We start from the raw sequence: 16,971 nt of genomic DNA, 5'->3' as shown, positions 1-16,971 counted from the left end.
TGTCTCTGCCCGAAACGAGCGAGCCGCCACGGCACAATAGTTAGGGATATGGTTCTGGATCAGTATAGCCCCTCGGCCGGGGACTAGGGAACGATGAAGCCGTTATTGAGCAGAGGGAGAGGGACTGGAGGTCACCACACATGTCGTGATATCCAATACACCGCCACAACCAAACGGTATGACAGTTGATCCTTGCTATGCACGTAGCCTTACGGCAAGTCCCCTACACGTCCCATTAAACCCGACGAACCGGCCCAAAATACACCGGTACTCTAGGTGTTACCCACAAGCGGAAGCGTGGCAAGCGGGGTGCCTTGCCCGCTGGGGCTTGGTTGAAAACGGCTCTGACAGCGGGAGTGGAGATAGGCTCTGCATATGCTAGGATAGGCGGGCTTGAATTGATACTTGAGCCATAAGATTAACACCTATGTGACAGGCTGGTGTTCTTTCAGGTGATCTACCGGCAGGACCACATACCTATACAGCGAGTCAACGAAGGTACCGACGCCACCATGAATGTAAAAGATTTTATTTACATGAGGTTGCGGCACAACTTTTATCAGGCCGGAAGATATATGCAGACCAGAGGCTTTTAGCGTAAGTACCTACCTTAACATTCGGAGAAATAATACCTGGGTCAGGTGGTACAGAGGGGAATGGGCAGCTCAAATTCACACATCGTTGACGCGGTCTAAGGGGCGTTTGTCCAGAAACGACGTTTGCCTAATAACTATACATATATATATATATATATATATTCCTTAAGCAAGTAAAGGATAAGCGCATTTTACGGCCTTTCGGTTGATGTGCAGGTAGGCCCCCCAACTTTTAGGGCGACATGCATTGTGGCTTCGCGCCTTGCTCCTGGGGCGGGAGCTTCGAAGATGTGACCTCAGTAATGAAACGTTTGAAGTGGGATCACCCATCAATTGGCTATGGAGCGCTCTCAAGTGAGAACCACTTCCGACTTGTGTCGTCCGGTACATGTCCCTGGCCAAAACCGTTGTTCCGTCCCGAGTTCCTCAGCAATATGGATGAGTGTCACACTCATCCGCGCAAGCTGCGGCGCAGCGACAGCCCGCCCTGCCGCCCCATGGGCTGCAACTAACTAAACCAAGGTGCTTCCCTGCTCGCAGACCTGTTCTGCTGTTGCGTGCGTCAAATGCCAGCAGATCAGCCAGTAGATCGCGGCCCCGGTCGCCACCTCATCGTTCTGTAGCCAGCCCGCGTGGTGGGGAGCTGAGGGGAGCCAGTGAGGCGGCGAAACGTCCCCACGATTTGCGGGTGGATCAACTGCGTAGCACCAGTGTCAGGACCATCGCCAGCTTGTTGAGCTCGCGTTGGAAGGCCCCTTGTCGGTCAGGAGCTGACGACGCTGAAGAAAAGAGGGAGCTGCAAGCGGCAAATCAAAACAGGCCTGAGATTGTCCCCCGCCTTGCGGTTTCGTGCTGTTTCTCCCACCTTTCCGCGCCGCCTAGCGCGCTGCCAGCTGCATCCGGAAGCCGAATCATTCTTAAGAATACGGCTGCCCACCACACACTTTTATCCATTTTCTCCCACTTGAAACCCTTTGGTACTGGCGCACTCTGCTGTGGGCCCCATCCCATTATCGTTGCATTCGAAACCCTCGTTTGTGGCTCCACGAAGCAGTGGACGCCCGCTTTCCTCGTTAGCGGCACCGTTACCGCCCATTATTGTTTTCGGCCTCTTCGTCTCAGGTCGCATCCATAAAATCCTCTTTGCGCAGCAGACGCCGAAGTCGCCTCTTCATACCACCTCAGAGCAGGGGCTTGGCTCAAACCACTGCGCTGACCTTTCAGTTGGGACAACTTGTGGCCGCGGAATCGATTTAGCGCCGATTTTCTGCGCTGCACATGCAACGCCGTCCTTCCCGCAAAGGAGACCAAACCTCGTATTCAACACACACCAAATTTATCGCGCCATTGGCATTCACGAGAACACCCAAACTGAAAACAGACGTGGAATCTCCTCGAGAACGAAATCCTGCTCATTTTCACGTTTGCGAACCTGCAATAAACGGTTCTCAACGGTTCTCGAGCAGGTGGTGATTTTCGATTTGAAGTTTCCAGGTTTGTAGTGGGGGCGACGTTGCTGACGTCAGTGCCGTCTGAAGCCACTCCACCCACCACCGTCGGTCCTAGCGCTGTCTCCACAAGGCGCTGCTCTGGGGTTGCAGTGGAGCAATTCCGGTCTGGGTTGCTATCTCTCCCACCCTGCAGCAAACTGGATCGAGCGCCCAGCAAGCCGATCTGACGCCAGGAAAGAAAGCCCCGGCTTGGTCCCAGCAATTGGGAATTGGGAAGTCCCCCCCCAAAAGGACAAAAGGCGCAAGCGCCAAGAACCTGCCACCTCCACGCTCCCGCCGCCACCTCTGCCTTTGTGATTTCAACCACGGTTGTTTTGCAGAAAACTTTGGAGTCACCACCTGCTTGCTCCGTCTTCCGCCATTCTATTAGGGACCGCGTCCGAACCTCAAAAGGCATCTACCGCCTTGATTCCCCCAAAGACCTGTAACAAATACTCAGTGGATCCTGTGGTCCTGAAAAAGCACCAGAGGCGCCCACGGCAATCTCTCGACGTCCAGGATCCCCCCCGACAATCCACTTTTATTCTCCAGTCCTCGTTGTTCAAGCAACAGTTACTTGTTGGCTCTCTGACAAGCGGGTTGTCGTCGCAGTAACCACGGCAAGGATAAGCCGAGTTTGGCTCCATCGCGCATCCGTTTCTGCGCTCAACCCCGGCCGCCCAGAGTAAAGAGATAATAAAGTCGTTGTCATTCCCCGACCCGCACCATGGCGATCGCAAATATCCATCCTCCGCCCGCTCCTCCTCACCAACTCCAGCACGCCCCGCCACAGCACGCGCCTCAGTTACACTCAGCGCCGCCGCAGCAGACCGAAAGACCTAGGAAGTCCCGAGCGTTTAGTTTTCGGTCGGACAAGTCTCGCGGCTCGGGCAGCCACCACAAGATCGACTTGCATGAGACACCTGCCGAAAAGGAAGCGAAGAGGCTGCACAGCAAAGCGGACCCGACGTTCGCCATGCAGGAGGCGGAACCTTGTGAGCAGCCTTATCTTTAAAAAAACACCCAGCTTGCGCCGTTGCTGACTTACATTACAGCCGCTGTTGCCACAACCGTCAAGTCCTCGCTCGCCTCGCTGAGGAGTATTCAGCACAAGGACGTGTTTGGGAACCCAATTCGTACGATCTGAGACACTGTCGTGGATTTGGGGCGTAAGGCTAACCTGGGCTCCACACAGCCGAACCCGACCGCTCAAACCCGACCCGCAGTCGGTGGGAACGCCCTCTCGATACCATTCGCAGCTTTGAGGCGGCGATTGACGGCGGGTACAACAACCGGAGGTCCATCATTCGTCCAGGTACGAACGGCAGAACCCCCCCAATGGCAACGTAGGATGATGTATTAATTGATCAGATGCAGAGGGGACAACATGGGGACCTAGTCGGCGGGCTAGTTATTACGGTGGGAGTATGAATCCCCGCCAACCCCGAATGGTGGCGTATTACTCACAAATACGAACAGATGGAAACGTCAGCCGATTCAACCACGACAGTTACTATGGCAGCCGCCCGCCTTCGATGATGTATGCCAACCGTGCGGATAGCAGTCTTCCTGATCTAAGGTCGAGCGGCATGGGGCAACGCGACAGCTATTACGAGCAGCAACCTGGGTATGGCGGTTACGGGGGTCCGGCGCAGAACGGTCGACGGGGATGGCCGAGGATGGCGTCTGAACCGCATCACGGCGCTTCCTATAGACAGCAACAGCACCAACATCAACATCAACAGCAGATGGACTATTCGCTTCCGAGCAACCACCGATCATACGAGACGGTGACGACTGCTGCCGGGAGTGGTTCTTCGGCGGAACCAGCGGGCTATCATACCGATCCCACCAGCAGCGACAACAGCTCGGTAGAGCGCGTGCAATCCTCGGTACCCCGACGACAGCCGGAACCGGTGAACGATTACGGCATCGGCTTCAGTCAAAGCCCATCGTACCAGGGCCCTAGTTTTGCATTGAGCACGGGAGGCGGCGCAGGTGGCGGCCACAACAACAACTACCAGGCGGGCGGCGCGCACGGCCACGGCAACCCTCCACCGCCGGTCCCGCGGAAAGATGTGGGAGGGACGCTGCGGAAACCAGTCTCTAACCCTGTTCACCAGGCTCATCAGGCCCGGCCGGCCCAGCCTGAGAAACGAAAGAGCTGGTTTGCACGACGGTTCAGCAAGCACGGATAGTGTTGATGCTTGTCCCTTGGCCCCGAACCCCGCGGATATTCGATTTTTTTTATTGTTGTTTTATTTTGTTGATTTCGATACCCAGTTTTCTCGACCCACCCGAAAACAGTTGGGAGAGGTCAGCAGAAAGCTATTCGAAAGCGGCGGGTGGCATAATTATGATTTTTTTGCGCCACCGGGGGAAACTGGGGGAAACTGGGGCGGTCTGCTGGCTCTTCTCGGTGCTTCGTGGCGGTAAAAATGATGAAAAGTTTGTTGGGGCTACCTTGGACACTCATTAGCGGGGTTTTTCTCTTTGTCGTCGGTCTATTTTTTGGCGGGATGAGAGGGTGGGACGTTGTCTCCCAAACGTACATGCGGATTACATGGCTTGTGGTTGGTTTGATGGGTTTTATGCGATTCACGAAGAAAGTAATGAGATGGGTCTTCGGAGGTTCTTGTCGATTGTCGGTGTTGGCGCTGCCGTTTCCCTAATCACGTCTTCTTTCTGTTCATTGTTTTTTTTCTCTGTGAGTGAGATGAGACTTCAGCGCTCGATGCTCGTGTATCGGGGGAAAGGGGGAGAATGGAGTCTAGACGGAACATAGTTAGGCCTGTATTCGAAACGTAATGGAGCTGATACGAACACGGAAGCAATTAATTGTACAATCCCATCCCGGTGAACGATTTACGTCCCGATCTTGGGTTGGCCACATAACGTCCCGAGAAGCCGGAGCAGCCAGAAACGGGAACATCACATACATTCCCTCCAACTATAGTCAATGCTTTCCGTCTAAAATGGGGCCCAAATCGCACTAGATAACTTGCTATAAATACACAACAAGAAAACTCCAAGGGCACCGTTTCACCGGTCCTTCTTTCCATCTCCCGGGCCTCCCCCCTCTTGCTGCTCACTCTGGTCTTCCGCCATGGCCACGAAAATGTAGCCTATGAGCACCACATTGGCCATGATGGCCGCGAGAGCACCCGCGTATGTTGAGTTGCCTGACACACACAGCACACATGGTCAGTCTTGGGGTTCCTTTTTTCTTTCTTTTTTTTTCTTCTTTCTTTTTGCGGTAAGGCTGGGTGGGTAATGTCGGTACTGGGGTGGCTTACCGTTGAAGACTGTGTCGACTGTGACGAAGTATGACCCGATGGGAATCACGATCATGCCGAGGGTGAATGCGAGCAGTTTCATGATGACGGACCTGTGAGAGTTAGCTTCAATTGTGTGATGAATGGGGTGTGGGTGGATAGGGAGGGTGGGGGGAGTATGCTCACGTTGGGACCGCCGGGGCAATGTTGGATTTCTCGTCTGCTGCTGGGCTGGAGCCAATGCTGTCATCCTTCTCGAGAAGGGTCTTCTCCTGGGAGATGATTCGGCGGGTGGCCATGATGGGGATGAGGTGGGTAGGTGGTGTGTGATGAAGGTAATTCAAGGGGGTGAGATTGGAATTGGAAATCCACAGGAGTGTTGGCAAAGAGTCGAAGTTTGTTATATGGATTGCAATGCTGATGAGTTTAAGTTTAGATCGGGCTCCTTCGGTTGGTTGGTTCCTTTGGATGTGCGGATGATGTGATGTGTTGGTGAGGCACAGACTCGACATGCTCGGGTGCTGTACTTTACCGTTCCTTGACCGCGCACGTGTCGACGTGCAGGCCCCAGTCGCGTCGACCCGCAAAATGCCCCATTAACGCGTTGTGGGGCGCTGATAAGTTTGGCGTTGTTTGCGGACCGACAGGGGGAGTTGCTGGATTCTTCTTGCAACTCCTCAACTCAAAACACCATCTTTCTCCATCCCGAACTGCTCTCGCCAAACCGAAGCACAGAATCGAGATTTTCCTCAGCGCTCTTTCCTCCCTTAGCTCATTGTATCGGTCTATCCGAATTCCACTTCTTTGTTTATCTAACTCTAATTACCACCTACCTACTCCCTTGTCCGATTTGTAGCTGACCGCAAATTTCCGGGAGGTTGAGGGTTACCAAACGAGGGATTCTTCTTTTACTTGCCTTCCAGATCTAAAATAACCCCGTCTATCGATTCAGCGCGACTCTCCCACGTTTCGTAATCCGATTTTCCAACAATGGAGTTTTCCTCGTCACCTCCCGCCAGCCACCGGCGTTTTCATATCGAGGACGACGACGACTTGAGTGTAGTAACGCAATCACCCTACTTCACACAGCCCACTCAAATAATCGGGCGGTCAGCTTCAAGAGCTCCGAACCCCACAACTTCCTCTCCGAAATCGATCGTCGAAGTACCTGCCTCTTCTCCGTTTCGGCCCCAGGCTGCTCAACAACGAGGAGGCCGAATCGCAAACCTCATGGCTCCTGCCGGTACCGCGTTCAGGGCACCTGCCCGGCAAACTTTGACAAATACAAAGACGGCAGCAAAGCGGGAGTTCGTCATGATCTCAGATGACGAGCTAGATGCGCCAATCTACGCGGGCGGTGATTCCTCGGATGACGACGAACCTTCCAGGGGTGACATTCGTCCGTCTTCGTTCCAGCCTAAGGGGTTGAAGACGTCGAACTCCACGACCGGGAGCCAACCGCGTGTTGGGAAACTTGTGAGTTACGGTCAAGGGCGTTTTACACTTTCAGATGGAGAAGCTGACGAGAGGCAGAATTCCACGTCCGCCCCTGCGAGCTTCCTAACGAGCCCGGACAAGTCGTATGTCTTGCAGAAAGATTGGGTGTCGTCGCTCTCGCCTACCTCGTCGCTTGAGAGCTTTGAGTCTTTGCGACAAATCTCACCGCCGAAGCCAACCCGTCGGCGCCTTGTGCAAGGCCGTCGCCCCGGCGTGGTCAGCCCCTCGAGCCCCGTATTGAAGCTTAGCCAGCACTCACCACCCCGGCCGCAATTGATCGACCTTGTCAGCGACGACGACGCTGATGACGGGTACAAGCAGTCAAAGGCATCCCCACAGCGCGGTTCTTCGCCTGCGGAGGACGAGGAAGAGGATTCCTTCGACGAACGGGTGTTGAACTACCTAAATACTTGCGATGTCATGCAGCTTGTTGCAATTGCGAATGTTAAAGAGGACAGCGCGAAGCTGATGGTCTCGCGCCAGCCGTTCGACAACCTCGAGGAAGCCCGCAAAGTGACCTTATCTCAGAAAAAGCGTGGCAAGAAATCAGCCAAGGTCTCTATCGGGGAAGACATTGTTTCGGCTGTTAGAACCTACGCACGTGCTCTGGACGACATAGACCACATCATTGCAGTGTGCGAATCGCAAGCCGAGTCACTGAAAGGGACGACCTCGAAGTGGAATATCGACCAGACCGGCCAGCTTCGCAACGACTCCAAATCCGATGACGGAAAGCCGATGACTCCGCTCAGCATGGAGGACTCTACGAAACTGGTGGAGGTGCCGCTGCGCCAGCCAAGGCTCATGGAGGGCTGCACGATGAAGCCTTTCCAGATATACGGGCTCAACTGGCTTCACCTGTTATACAAGAACCAGTACGGCAGCATATTGGCCGACGACATGGGCCTCGGCAAGACTTGTCAGGTTATCTCGCTCATGTGTGCGATCGTTGAAGCCTGGGAGCGAACTGGCCAAAGCGAAAGCAATCGTCCCTGGCCAAATGTTATCGTCGTTCCACCGTCCACATTGGCGAACTGGGCTGCGGAATTCAAGAGGTTCGCCCCGAAGCTCAACGTCACGCTCTATCAAGGGAGCCAGGCGGTTCGAGACGAGATCGCCTACGAGATCAAGGAGGATCCATCGAGCCATCATGTGGTTCTGACTTCGTACACGCAACTTTCGAGGAACGACGACATAGCCAACCTCCGTCACCTCCGGCCGATAGTAGCGGTGTTTGACGAGGGTCACAAGATGAAGAACCCAAAGACAAAGCTCTACAAGGATCTTCTGCGCATCACCGCCACTTGGCGTCTGGTCTTGTCCGGCACACCTGTTCAAAACAACCTCATGGAGATGATTGCTCTTCTCCAGTTTGTCGAGCCAAGCCTCTTCCAGGCCCATTTCGAAAATTTGGAAGCGCTATTCAGCCAAAAAGTCTCCCTAACGGCTGTTTCCAAGGGGGCGCTGTTGCATAGCGAACGGGTTGCGCGTGCCCGAACGATTCTTGAGCCTTTCATTCTCCAGCGGCGGAAGGAACAGGTGCTTCAGGACTTACCGCCCAAGACGACCAAGGTTGTCACTTGCAAGATGGATCCGGTCCAGGAAGCCATCTACCGGGGTTACGAGAGACGTTTCAAGAAGTCTGACTCGCATGATGCCACCCCCCGCGTGAAAGAGGGCCGCGAAAACGATACAAACAACGTCTGGATCCAGCTGCGTAAATCGGCCATCCACCCACAGCTGTTCCGGCGATTCTTCAAGGATCGTGATGTTGAGAAGATGGCCGAGGTCTTGATGAAGAGGGTTTCTCAGGCAGAGCTGAAGCAACCAAAGCTGGATCATCTCACAAACGAGCTCAAGGCTCTGTCCGATTTTGAGTTGCATCTTTGGTGTAGGGATTACAAATGCATCAAGGGCTACGATCTCCCCGACGATTCCTGGACGGATTGCGCCAAAGTCAAGGCACTCCTCGAACTAGTTCGGGGATACCAGGCAAACGGGGACCGCGCCCTCGTCTTCACCCGATTTGCCAAAGTGATTGAGATTCTTGGGGAGTGTCTCGCCTCGGAAGGCATCGAATATCTGTCGCTCCAAGGCAACACCGACGTCAGCGCACGGCAGGAGCTAATCAACGAGTTCAATGCCGACGAATCCATCCCCGTCTTCCTTCTAACGACGGGCTCTGGGGGTACAGGCATCAACCTGACGGCGGCAAACAAGGTTATCATCTTCGACCAATCCGACAACCCGCAGGATGACATCCAAGCCGAGAACCGAGCCCATCGGCTGGGGCAGACGCGGCCGGTCGAAATCATCCGACTCATTAGCGAGGGAACCGTCGAAGAGCTTGTGTACAAGGCATGTGAGAAGAAGCTCGAGCTCGCCAACAAGGTCGTCGGGTGGAGCACGGTCGAAATGACCTCCGGCGAGATGGAGTCGGCGGTGAAGAGCCGGCTGCTGCAGTTGGCTCCTTCGACGCCTCCGAACGAAGATTGATGTTGAACATTTAGAGGTTATTTTCTCTGGCCGCACCTGAGTTACGGCCACCTGCCGCTACGAGATAGCATCAGCTCTCTCAAAGGAGACCTCAACAGCGAACAGCGAACAGCGGAGGTGTTCGGGTCAGGAGCTATCACATGTCTTGTTGGCCCGCATTTGCCCAATTGGCTTCATCCCGTCTTGCTTTCCCTCTCGTCAGGCATTTACAAGGAGCGCGGTTTGCTTTCAACTTTTTGTGATGTTGCAGGACCAGGTTTTGGGATACACCCGGAGCAGTATCGGCCAGATGGGTCGGGACTCGGGTATTGGGACCACCAGTCCCGCCAGGACGCTGGCCGGTGCATGCAAAGGCCCTGTTTTCCTACAAGCGTCCCTCTACGACGGTGCATAGACCACTGCTGCCTACGGGATAGCTTAGAGAATTAGATATAGACTTAAAGGGACCGGAAATGGCACATTTCAATCTTAGTTTATTGCCAGATGGCTTTGAAGCGAACTTGAAGATAATATTTGGACTACATCACAATGCAGTGCATCGCATTGTCCAAGTTTCGGCTACCTATAAGATCATCCACAAAGGTCAAGGTAGGTCTCGAGTCTCTCGGTTGGCTGTAACTATCTGTCTGTACGAATACAGATGTACGATCCCTAGTGCAGTGCGAAGTACGTCGATGCAGTGCGCGGTTGACATCCCTGCTCACTAACAGGCCAAGCATTCCCCTGTGGGGAATTAGAAAGGTGGGTCCGACACGGTCATGGATCTGTAACTTTCACATGCCGCCCAGTGCCGCCCCAACACTCCGGTGTATGTAATTGCTCTTGTGCCATCCGCCACCCACGTTCACAAAATGCCAACCGCTTCCTTCCCTGTGCTTCCCCAGCTTTGAATACGTACTCAGGAGGGTCGCACACAGACTCACTCTGATCTACTCGGCCCTTGGATGCTCATCTGCTGACCTCGCTATTTTGCCTACGAATATTCGTAGATGTCTCCCATTCATTAAACTGGGAGGAAATTTAGTTGTTTTTTGGCAATACTTTCGTCTCTTCTATTTTCCACTTTGCCACCCATGCAATCCATAAGTCTTACCGAGTATTGGGTATAGGGAACTCATCTGTATAACATCCGATCGCTCATGCTGTTATTCATCATGCCTATCTGGCACGCGATCTGGGACGTGGCGTGGTTCTGGCGAGATGTGCGCATATCCTCCACGATGCTGTCTTTCTTGCTCTTCCTCTCGACGCTGATGTGTAGCATTCTGCAGAAAACCCTTGCCTACTTATTCGAGCCCTCACCGCTCCGAAGATGGTCAGACGCACTGGACAGGGCAGCCGACTACGACCAGTGGGATGAGGCGGCTCATAACCTCGATCGCATTCTCGGCCTCGATGTGTGGCGCTACAACCTGATGTGCAGGGATTACGACTACCGCCTCATCAACGAACGGACCCGGCTCATCCAAAACGCCCGCCAGGAGGGTGATGTCTATGGGCTCATCAACACGCTGCGCACCGGGCTTGTCCGCAATTTAGGGAATATTACTAGCGCCAAGTTGTTCAACTACTGCTTCTCCGGAACGAAAGCCCCCATCGAGAGATATGTCGAGCAGTATGTTGAGGCGATTCAAGAGATCGCCTTGCTTCCGCCGCCGCCCGCCGATGGGGGGCCTCCGAACGTGGAAGAGGTTCCCTCGGAGTACGAGGATGGCGAGATAGCGGGGGACGGTAGCATCGGTGGAAACGGCGTCGAAAGCACCGCCCCGGCTACCCTGCGTTACCAAAGCGGCATGGCGACTCAGTCCCTCCAGACGCAGCACAAGCTCGATTTCGTCACCTCTGCGAGGCAGGGATTCGGCCGGAGTGCGCTCGTGCTGCAGGGCGGTGCCATCTTTGGGATGTGCCACCTCGGCGTCGTCAAGGCCCTATTTCTCAGGGGGCTGCTCCCACGTATCATCGTCGGAACAGCAACCGGGGCAATGATAGCGGCACTAGTTGGGGTCCATTCCGAGGAGGACCTCCTCCGAATCCTTACTGGCGACGGAATCGACCTCTCAGCTTTCTCCGCCCACGGTAAAAATCCGGACGCCCACAATGAACAAGTCATGCAGTCAATGTGGACGTGGGGGGCGACATTCATCAGGAGAATACGGCGGTTTAAGGAAGAAGGCTATTTTCTGGACGTTAAGGTCCTGGAAGACTGCGTCCGAGCAAACGTCGGCGATCTAACCTTCGAGGAAGCGTTTAATCGCAGCAAGCGGATTCTCAACATCACCGTAGTGACGGCCGGGCAGGAGGGTATCCCAACCCTTCTTAACCATGTAACAGCGCCTAACGTGGTATGTCCCCCACCCGTCAACCCCCCCTTAAGACCCCTCACTAACACCACAACCCCTTTTCATAGCTCGTCTGGACGGCCGCCGTCGCCTCCAACGCCTCGTCGGACGCCTTATACGGCCGCCGGCAGACCCGGATCCTCTGCAAGGACGCGCACGGCAACATCGGGCCCTGGGCGCCCGCGGACACGGCCGACTTCCGGCACTGGACGCTGGCATCGTACACGGACCGCAACGCGCCGCTCCAGCGCGTGTCCGGGCTCTTCAACGTCAACCACTACATCGTCAGCCAGGCGCGCCCCTACCTCGTCCCCTTCCTGCAGTCAGACATGCACGGGCCCGCACCGCGGCTCTTCGGCGGCGGTTTCGGCTTCGGCGTCGCGGGCCTGCGCTCGCTCCTCATGCGCATGGTCAGCCTCGAATCCCGCCACCGGCTCCGGCAGCTCGACCGACTGCACCTCCTCCCCCCTTCCATCCGACGCTTCCTCGTCGACGAGCACCTGCCGGGCCCCAGCGTCACGCTGGTGCCGCGGCTCGCGGCGCGCGACTTCGCCCGCCTCATGGAGACGCCGACCCGCGACACCCTCGAGTACTGGATCCTGCGGGGGGAGCGTAGCGTCTGGCCCGCCGTCGCCGCCCTGCGCGTCCGCTGCGCCATCGAGATGGAGCTCGACCGCGCCTACCAGGACGTCCGTCGGCTGAAGGCCGGCGGGCTGCGGCGGAAGGGGAGTGAGGTGGCGGCCATGGCGAGGGATCGCGCTCAGGACCAGGCGCAGGTTCAGGGACAGAGCCAGGCACAGGTTCAGGGCCAGGCGCAGGTTCAGACACAGGGCCAGACCCAGGTGAGAGCCCGTGTCGGGGGTGGTGGTCGTGGGTGACGGGCAACGGTCGCGGAGATCGGAATGGGGGCTGAAAGGAGGTCATGTCCGATAACCATCGCCGCGGGTCTGGGGATGGATGGGCGGGCTAGTCGCGGTGTGGCCGGGCTGGGCGTTAACGCCGTACTTTCTGATTTGCTTGCTCATCCCCACTCTGTCTGTCTGCCTGTGACATGGGGATGATCATGGCCGGGGCAACGGGCTTGGGGGTCATGGGTGGTTTGGCTGACGATGCGGTATGCGGTCGATGAAAACGGGCAAGATTGGACTGCATGGGTTGGAGGAGTGCTACGTTTGGGGTATAGGTTTAGTTACACACAGTAATGACTGGTAGTTGGATTCTGGGCGTTCGTATCCATAGGGACTAGCTCGTAGCACACAGCAGGGTAGAGAAAGCATAATTGAAATTGGTGATCATGGTTCGATTTGACCCAGCCGCAACTCTCAACTGTGGATGGTCCGCTGCGAGACACCAAATTCCGAAGTGCTGCTGGGGTTGATGCGGCATGTGCCGGATGGGGGTTGGAGGCTGGGGAGGGGTGGTCGTCTTTTCTGGGTCGAGATCTCACTGTGTAACTCTCCGGCAGGGCAGCGGCTGGGGTTCGAATTGTCTGTAACGCCAGGCTGGCGCCTGGTGGGTTGTTGGGAGAAGAGACCAGGGGGGCTTGATCTGGCGGGCCGGAATCTGTATGCAGCAGGGTTGACGGTTGGGAGACGGGACTAACTCCGCTAACTACACTTTGTCTACATTCACTAGGGTAGGGCTGGGGGCTGGATTGATGTCGTCAGGTTTGGCTGGCGGATAGCAGGGCCCCCGGACATCTGTCGATCTTCTTGGTATTGCATCGGGGTTGCCGGTTCTGGTCCGGCTTGCATCGGGGGGTCAGGGCACGACGCGCAAGCCTGCCTGTTGGGGAGGCTCCTTTTCGGGTTGACACACAGTTTTGTCGATACTGGAAAGTTGGGGGTTTTTCGGTCTGTTGAGGTAATGGAAATTGGGAATGCCGGCCGAACGCCAAGTGACCTTGTTAGGTTCGTTCTGCCATCGGGCGGGAAGGATGGAGCCACGGAGATGCATCGATGGGATGGTGACTTGGGGATGGAACAGGATCCGGTTTCGACGTTCCCCAGGGGGCTATGAAGTAATGTGTATGCACACTCCATCCACTAGTGCAGTTACTGAACCTGGGCTGGGAAAGCTGTGGAAAAGAAGTGCCTCGGCATCCACAAGCTGCATTTCGACGACAAGGATCTGGGATATTGGCTGATGCAGGAACCAAGCCAAGAGCTGTCAACTGACCTTCAAGAACTGCAGGCTGCGTACGTACCATACTTCCACCGTCTCGAGTCCTAAGAGGTCGAGGACTCGACGCAAGTGAAAACCCAAAGACAACACGCGGCTCGCGTAGTGAGATGTCGTCATGAACGAAATGACGATCCCCATCGGACCTGGTTCTCTGCATGAAGCGGTGAGAAACGAGCAGTGTCTGTGGTGTCAGTCCCTGCCCGGCTGGACAGCGAAGGCTCTGAAACGGTTTGGTAATGCAGCAGCGCATGTTATTTTTTTCAGTGCCCGCCGCTGCGGCTGTGGCTTGTCAACGATGCGACAGGGATGTGCTGATAACCCTCCACTGATTTGGATTAGAGACACATTCAGGGCCTAAACTAGGCCAGCCAGCATCTGTTGTTGCGCATCACTGTCCGTGCCCGTTTGTGGGAGTCCGAAATGTTTCAACAAGGAAACGGCTGATCTTGTCGTCTAGCTTTTTTTGCTAGCTTCTCGAATGTTTATCGAAGCTCGACATTCCGTTTCAGCCCCACCCGACCGCTGGGTTGTGTGTGCACATCATCTCGGGGCTCGCACGGTACATAACTACGCTAGGCTACTTGTGGATCCTGGGCTGGCTGGGCTTTCGGGGGATCTGCGATACTGCAACGTCCTCCACTTATTATCTTAGCGTTCGTCATTCGAGATTGCAGGGGTCGGTTGTGACGGAAGACGATCTTGAGGCAACGAACGGATGGGCTGTGCTGTCTGTCGCTCGATTCGGAGGGCGGCGTAAAAATGTTCAATTCCAACAACGGCAGAAGCGGGGAAAGCTTCAACAGGGATCATCGAAATGAACCTGACGAACGGCGGGGCAGCTGAGGCGTCCGAGGCCAGTCAGTGTTGGACAGAGACAGAGACGTGATCATGCGAGGTTGATTTCTTGCTGCAGCCCTCGGGAACGGATGACAATTCAAAATTGTCTGATCGGTTAGGGCAGGAAAAAAGCCGAGTGCTCGGCGCCCAGTTGCAAAGTGCAAACCATCTCCTTGGTTCGCTTCAACGTCGCCGATGATCGGACAACTAGCCACAATGCCGCCTTGTTGGGGCTTCCCAAGTCCGCCGAGGACGTGTATTGTGTGTGTTTTTGGGCTCACCTAGTTTCCCCAAACGGAAATCAAGGTCAGGCAAGGTCAGGAGGGTTACATGGATGTGGGGTATAGTCTCTGCGGTGCCGGCAGGTTGGCGTGGGATGCGAAGAGAGAAAAGTGAGGCGAGAGGACGGGCATGGATTCGACTGACATCCATTGTTCCACCTAAGCCGACAGGCGACCTGCAATCCAATGCCGTCGGGTCCCAAGCTCGTGCAAAACAGCATTTTACCCACTCGACCTCGGTGTGTCAACTCGTGTCGTACATCAGAGGAAAGATCCACCGTCTTCGTTTTGCCATGGAATATTGAAACAATGGGTGGTAGCCAGGCGCACTCGCATCTCCCCTGTGTCGCTTCCCGGTCGGATAGGTTGAGCCTTCGTTAGGTCATTGGCGGTAAGGGCACTCGCAGCTTGGGAAAGCCGAGCCACCGTGGCCCCGCACTCGTTGCTTGTCTGTGGCTTGCATGCAATCGTTGACCACTGGTAATTTCCATACTTACCAGTCACCGCTGGCAAGCTATCCTAGCACCTAGCTGGTATAAAACCCGCTGCGTCGGACACGCAAGTTGGGCCAACACCCTCGAGGTTTCATCAACCAGTGCTTTGGACGCGAAGCCATCAGCATTTAAATACTTATATAGAGTCGTCAGCGCCATTCTCCGTCGACCCTTCAAGTCAGTTACCTGGAACCTTCACCCCAAGGTCAGCTTCCCTTTCCTATCCACTGCCCCGTTCCGAGTCGGCCATCTCTTTTTCGCACCTGCCCAACCAGCACCATGCTGAGACTCCTCCCAGAAGAAGCCCAGCCACCATCTGCCGCCGGCTTTCTCGACAACATGAACACTCCGCACACCTCGTTCCCCCACTCCCGCCCGTCCACCCCCAGCGAGGATTGGGTCTTCGTCGACGGTGCTCACACCGAGGCGAGGTCGCCCCAGCTCATTCACGACAATATGCCCTCGGGCCAAGTTGCCAACGCCTCGGCCGACGGCACACCTTCGTTCAGTCTGTCCGAAGCGGCCATCGCCGACGACAACAACACCAACAACGACAACCCGGCCATCGCCCACAAGCCGCCGTCGAACGTCTCCACCGAGACGCCCGGCACGAACGACAGTACCCGCACCGTCACCGGCCGCCGCACCGCCCCCGCTCCCGTCGCAGCCACCCGCTCCACCCCCGGCCTCGCCCACCAAGAGTTGACCCACCATAACATGGCCGTCTACCAGCGCGAGCTCGAGCAGTCCCGCACCGACAACCTCGCCGCCTGGGCGGCCAACGCGGGCATGGGTCCCCGCCGCCCGGTGGGCAAGGCGTCGTCGTCGCACCCGTCGTCGAGTGTCGGATACAATAGCAGCGTGCTGGCGGTCGGCGGGCACTCCTTGGGAAGTGGCCGGAGCAGCAGCATCGGCGGCGGTGTGGGCGACTGGGCATGTGTGCAGCCGCCCATGTGGGGCGATGAGGATGTTAATGCTGCCGGCGCGTGGTGCTATGAGACCCCCATCCCGCTGTGAACTTGCAAGCCGAAGAGGGTAGGGCCCTGAAAGAGCTGGTTGGGGTTGATGGGGGGCAAGTGATGATGGGAGAGTCGACTCGACGGCGAGCGAGGCTGACGGCGTGTGGTCGACGCTGAGTGGTGATGATGACCACGAGTTGATGAGATGTGGTTGGTGTGCGTCTTTGAGGCGACTGGTATGAATCCGTCGCATGGTCAGTGTTCCCTTCGAGTCTGTCTTACCTTGGATGATTTTTCTTTTGGTTATCTTTCCTATTCTATACCCCATGCACCAAACAACAACACACTCTTTCCTCTTTCTCGCATGCTTCGGCCGGTGTCAACTATTCGTGTTTGCTTCGGTTCATCTTTTTCTTTGCTCTGGTGGATGACGTCCCCTATTTCCTAATCCTTTATTTCGGTACCCTCATATGTCTCTGGGTACGACGAGTTCAAGCAAAACGGCTGGGTCGGTTAGGAAGCG

The 16,971-nt window shown here is 55.8% G+C and overlaps 5 protein-coding genes across 5 annotated transcripts; 4 read left to right on the top strand and 1 right to left on the bottom strand.

The window, feature by feature from the left end:
• Positions 1–2,813: 2,813 nt before the first annotated feature.
• On the top strand, positions 2,814–4,284 carry F5144DRAFT_543825 (uncharacterized protein; the record flags this gene model as incomplete). Its single annotated transcript, XM_066787270.1, has 4 exons — positions 2,814–3,081; positions 3,142–3,222; positions 3,282–3,401; positions 3,566–4,284. 4 exons carry the CDS (start codon positions 2,814–2,816, stop codon positions 4,282–4,284), a joined length of 1,188 nt encoding a protein of 395 aa, XP_066649126.1.
• Positions 4,285–5,128: 844 nt separating this feature from the next.
• Positions 5,129–5,660, bottom strand: F5144DRAFT_543824 (vacuolar ATPase assembly integral membrane protein VMA21; the record flags this gene model as incomplete). Its single annotated transcript, XM_066787269.1, has 3 exons — positions 5,129–5,268; positions 5,383–5,474; positions 5,548–5,660. The coding sequence occupies 3 exons, from the start codon at positions 5,658–5,660 to the stop codon at positions 5,129–5,131; spliced, it is 345 nt and encodes a 114-aa protein (XP_066649125.1).
• A 366-nt stretch (positions 5,661–6,026) lies between these two features.
• On the top strand, positions 6,027–9,457 carry F5144DRAFT_62196 (SNF2 family N-terminal domain-containing protein). Its single transcript, XM_066792086.1, has 2 exons — positions 6,027–6,837; positions 6,895–9,457. The coding sequence occupies exons 1-2, from the start codon at positions 6,352–6,354 to the stop codon at positions 9,352–9,354; spliced, it is 2,946 nt and encodes a 981-aa protein (XP_066649124.1). The 5' UTR covers positions 6,027–6,351; the 3' UTR covers positions 9,355–9,457.
• Positions 9,458–10,574: 1,117 nt separating this feature from the next.
• On the top strand, positions 10,575–12,571 carry F5144DRAFT_480273 (acyl transferase/acyl hydrolase/lysophospholipase; the record flags this gene model as incomplete). Its single annotated transcript, XM_066785220.1, has 3 exons — positions 10,575–11,696; positions 11,762–12,103; positions 12,191–12,571. 3 exons carry the CDS (start codon positions 10,575–10,577, stop codon positions 12,569–12,571), a joined length of 1,845 nt encoding a protein of 614 aa, XP_066649123.1.
• A 3,197-nt stretch (positions 12,572–15,768) lies between these two features.
• On the top strand, positions 15,769–16,506 carry F5144DRAFT_543821 (uncharacterized protein; the record flags this gene model as incomplete). The annotated part of the gene is made up of 1 exon (XM_066787268.1): positions 15,769–16,506. The coding sequence occupies one exon, from the start codon at positions 15,769–15,771 to the stop codon at positions 16,504–16,506; it is 738 nt and encodes a 245-aa protein (XP_066649122.1).
• Between the last annotated feature and the right edge of the window lie 465 nt (positions 16,507–16,971).

This window comes from Chaetomium tenue (genome assembly GCF_020726465.1).
Source record: "Chaetomium tenue strain MPI-SDFR-AT-0079 chromosome Unknown F5144scaffold_1, whole genome shotgun sequence".
Taxonomy (NCBI): domain Eukaryota; kingdom Fungi; phylum Ascomycota; class Sordariomycetes; order Sordariales; family Chaetomiaceae; genus Chaetomium; species Chaetomium tenue.
The sequence above is the reverse complement of the archived record's forward strand: the minus strand, read 5'-3'. Positions and strand labels throughout refer to the sequence as shown.